Source organism: Entamoeba invadens, assembly GCF_000330505.1.
Source record: "Entamoeba invadens IP1 unplaced genomic scaffold scaff_1105074725591, whole genome shotgun sequence".
Taxonomy (NCBI): Eukaryota; Evosea; order Mastigamoebida; family Endamoebidae; genus Entamoeba; species Entamoeba invadens.
In genome coordinates this window covers 33850-36361 of record NW_004191750.1, presented here as the reverse complement: position 1 = coordinate 36361, position 2512 = coordinate 33850, and the positions used below count along the sequence as shown (strand labels likewise).

The 2512-nt window shown below is 26.8% G+C and overlaps 2 protein-coding genes across 2 annotated transcripts; both read right to left on the bottom strand.

The window, feature by feature from the left end:
- Positions 1-729: 729 nt before the first annotated feature.
- On the bottom strand, positions 730-1647 carry EIN_167110 (hypothetical protein; the record flags this gene model as incomplete). The annotated part of the gene is made up of 1 exon (XM_004183734.1): positions 730-1647. One exon carries the CDS (start codon positions 1645-1647, stop codon positions 730-732), a length of 918 nt encoding a protein of 305 aa, XP_004183782.1.
- A 534-nt stretch (positions 1648-2181) lies between these two features.
- Positions 2182-2370, bottom strand: EIN_167100 (hypothetical protein; the record flags this gene model as incomplete). The annotated part of the gene is made up of 1 exon (XM_004183733.1): positions 2182-2370. One exon carries the CDS (start codon positions 2368-2370, stop codon positions 2182-2184), a length of 189 nt encoding a protein of 62 aa, XP_004183781.1.
- Between the last annotated feature and the right edge of the window lie 142 nt (positions 2371-2512).

The window sequence follows — 2512 nt, the reverse complement described above, 5'->3', positions numbered from 1 at the left end:
CCTTCTCGAGACATTCATTGAGTGCCTTGATTGTGTCCTCTGTTTGTAACGCGTGAATGTTTGTTGGGAACGTCGGCTTGGAAATTGTCGTGTATTTCTCAAGTGAAGATTTTAAGGCGACAATTTTTGAATCAATGTCAGGAACTATATTTTGGAGATACGCATAAGCGTCGTTCATTTTTTTCTTCTGTTTTGAACTTTTCAGTTTTTTCGGATGAACGCAAAAAGAGATAAAAAAGTGAAAGGTAGTAAAGACAATATTATTAATATTTTTTTTTGTTATAATTATAAAAATATTAAAAATATTATTTTAAATAGAGTTTTGATACCACTATAGTTATTATTTTTAATTAAAAAAACTATTTATATATTTAACTAAATTTTACTAAAATATATTTTATTATTTAAAATTGGAAACTAGTACTTTTTAACTTTTTGAAAACTATTTGTAGTTTTAAAAACTATAACTATAGTTTATGTTAATAATTGTATTGTTTTAATATAATAATATTATATTTTTAGTTAACATAATAATAAATTAAATTGGTGAAATTAATAGTATTATATAATTATTTTACTAATTTAATACAAATATCTTTGAATTTGTTTTTCAATACACAAATAAATTGATGTGTGTTAATGCAAATAATCAATAATTGTGTAGTTATTATTATATTGCCTTTATAGTTCAACTTGTTAAATTAAAATAAAATCTCAACAATATTATGATCAACAAATAGTGCACGTTTTTGGAGACTCTCTTGTTGGGGAAGGAGGACGTGGTGGTTCTGTTGTTGGGGAAGCTTGTGGTTGAGCTTCAGCACCTAAAACTTCAGTTGAAGACTCACCAGAAGACATACTATCTCTTCTTCTCCTAGCAGCTTCTCTCCTTTGAGACCTTACCATCAATCCTTTTGCCGAATCACCTCTTATTAAAATTGAAGGTAAATCAGTTTTGGGTGCTGGTCTTTCTGGTGCTCTCGTGGTTTCACCTGTTATTTTTGGTAAAAGGTGTTCTTCGAAATGAGGAGTTAACTGAATTTCTGGAACTTGTTTGGAAACCAAAGAATTACAAAAGTCCAACAACCTATTTTTTGCCCTAACTACAGTACCATCTCTTTCAAGTAAAAGATATTTTGCCAATTCAGTGACCAAATTCAATTTTTCTTGATAATACTTTATATCAAGCATCAAATCTATTAGAACCTGCCTTTGTATATTTTCATCAAACAATTGATATCTTTGCACTTTTGCAAGGTTTTCAGATAAATGTAAAATGTATTTTCCATACCCTTTGTGTAGTTCATGCAAATTATAACTTCTATCTAAAAATCTGAGCCAATCCAAAAAACCTCTTTTTTTGATTGTCTTTTTAGTTTCAGTCTCTTCCAAAAAGACATTCATTTGGTTTTCATTTTCTTTTAAGTCCCCTATCAGTTTGGGTAAATCTGTTTTGAAAAATAAAGGACTGTTTTCAGTATCTTGTTGAAAGAATGAAAACCATTGTAATAACGCTCTCGTGTTCTTGGCAAACCTTATTATTTTGTTTAAAAGTTCTTCTGGAATTTCAACATTATCGTCCATTTTTGCATCTTTGGGATCGATACCGAAACACAAATGCGTTAAAATAAGAAAGATTAACAACATCAAAATGCTTTTATGCGATGTGATTATAAAAAGATAATTTAATGTAAACGAAGTCAAATGACAAGTTAACCTCTTTTGTTTTTATCCAAAAACATTTTTAAAGAATCACTTTTTTATGAAAAAATTTAAATCCGAAGTCAAAATAAATAATTAAATATAATAGTGAAAAGTTATTTTTAAAACATCTGAATGTGTTTAAATTACAAATAAAAAAATAAAAAGGGATAAATAAACTGTTTCCATTTTTGACCACTACTTATTGTTCAAATAGTTATAAATAATATAATATAATAATAAATATAATACAAATTACCACCTCTGCAGAAAAAGTCTCCATGGTATAAAAGGATTATATTCAGCCTTCATGGTAAACAGTACCATACAATTTATCATTTTTTAAAAAACAATAAAATCAAGTAAAAACTGTTTATTATTCTTTTTGTATTAGTTAAAATTATATATTTACTTATTTATTAATCAAAAATGTGTATTTTCTAATAACATTGATATATCAATAATTAACTGATGAATTAATTAATTTTGAGGATTGAATTTATAATTCTTCACCTTTCCATCAATCATCTCAATTCTCTTATTGTAGAGGTATCGAATATATCCCCTCCCACTTGGAAATTTCTTCTTTCCGTTATCTATCTTATCAACCTTCTTTGTTGAATTTCTGACTTTTCCAGCTCTTGTAAGTCCTCCATGAACCTTTCCCATACTTGATTTGCTTACAAGTTTATTTAATTTCTTTTTATACCTATTGTTTGAGTTTTGTCTTAAGATTCAAAGTCTATTTATAATTTATAATTACTATAGTTTTAGAGGTAACTAATTATATTTTTGTTCTAAATATATGGCT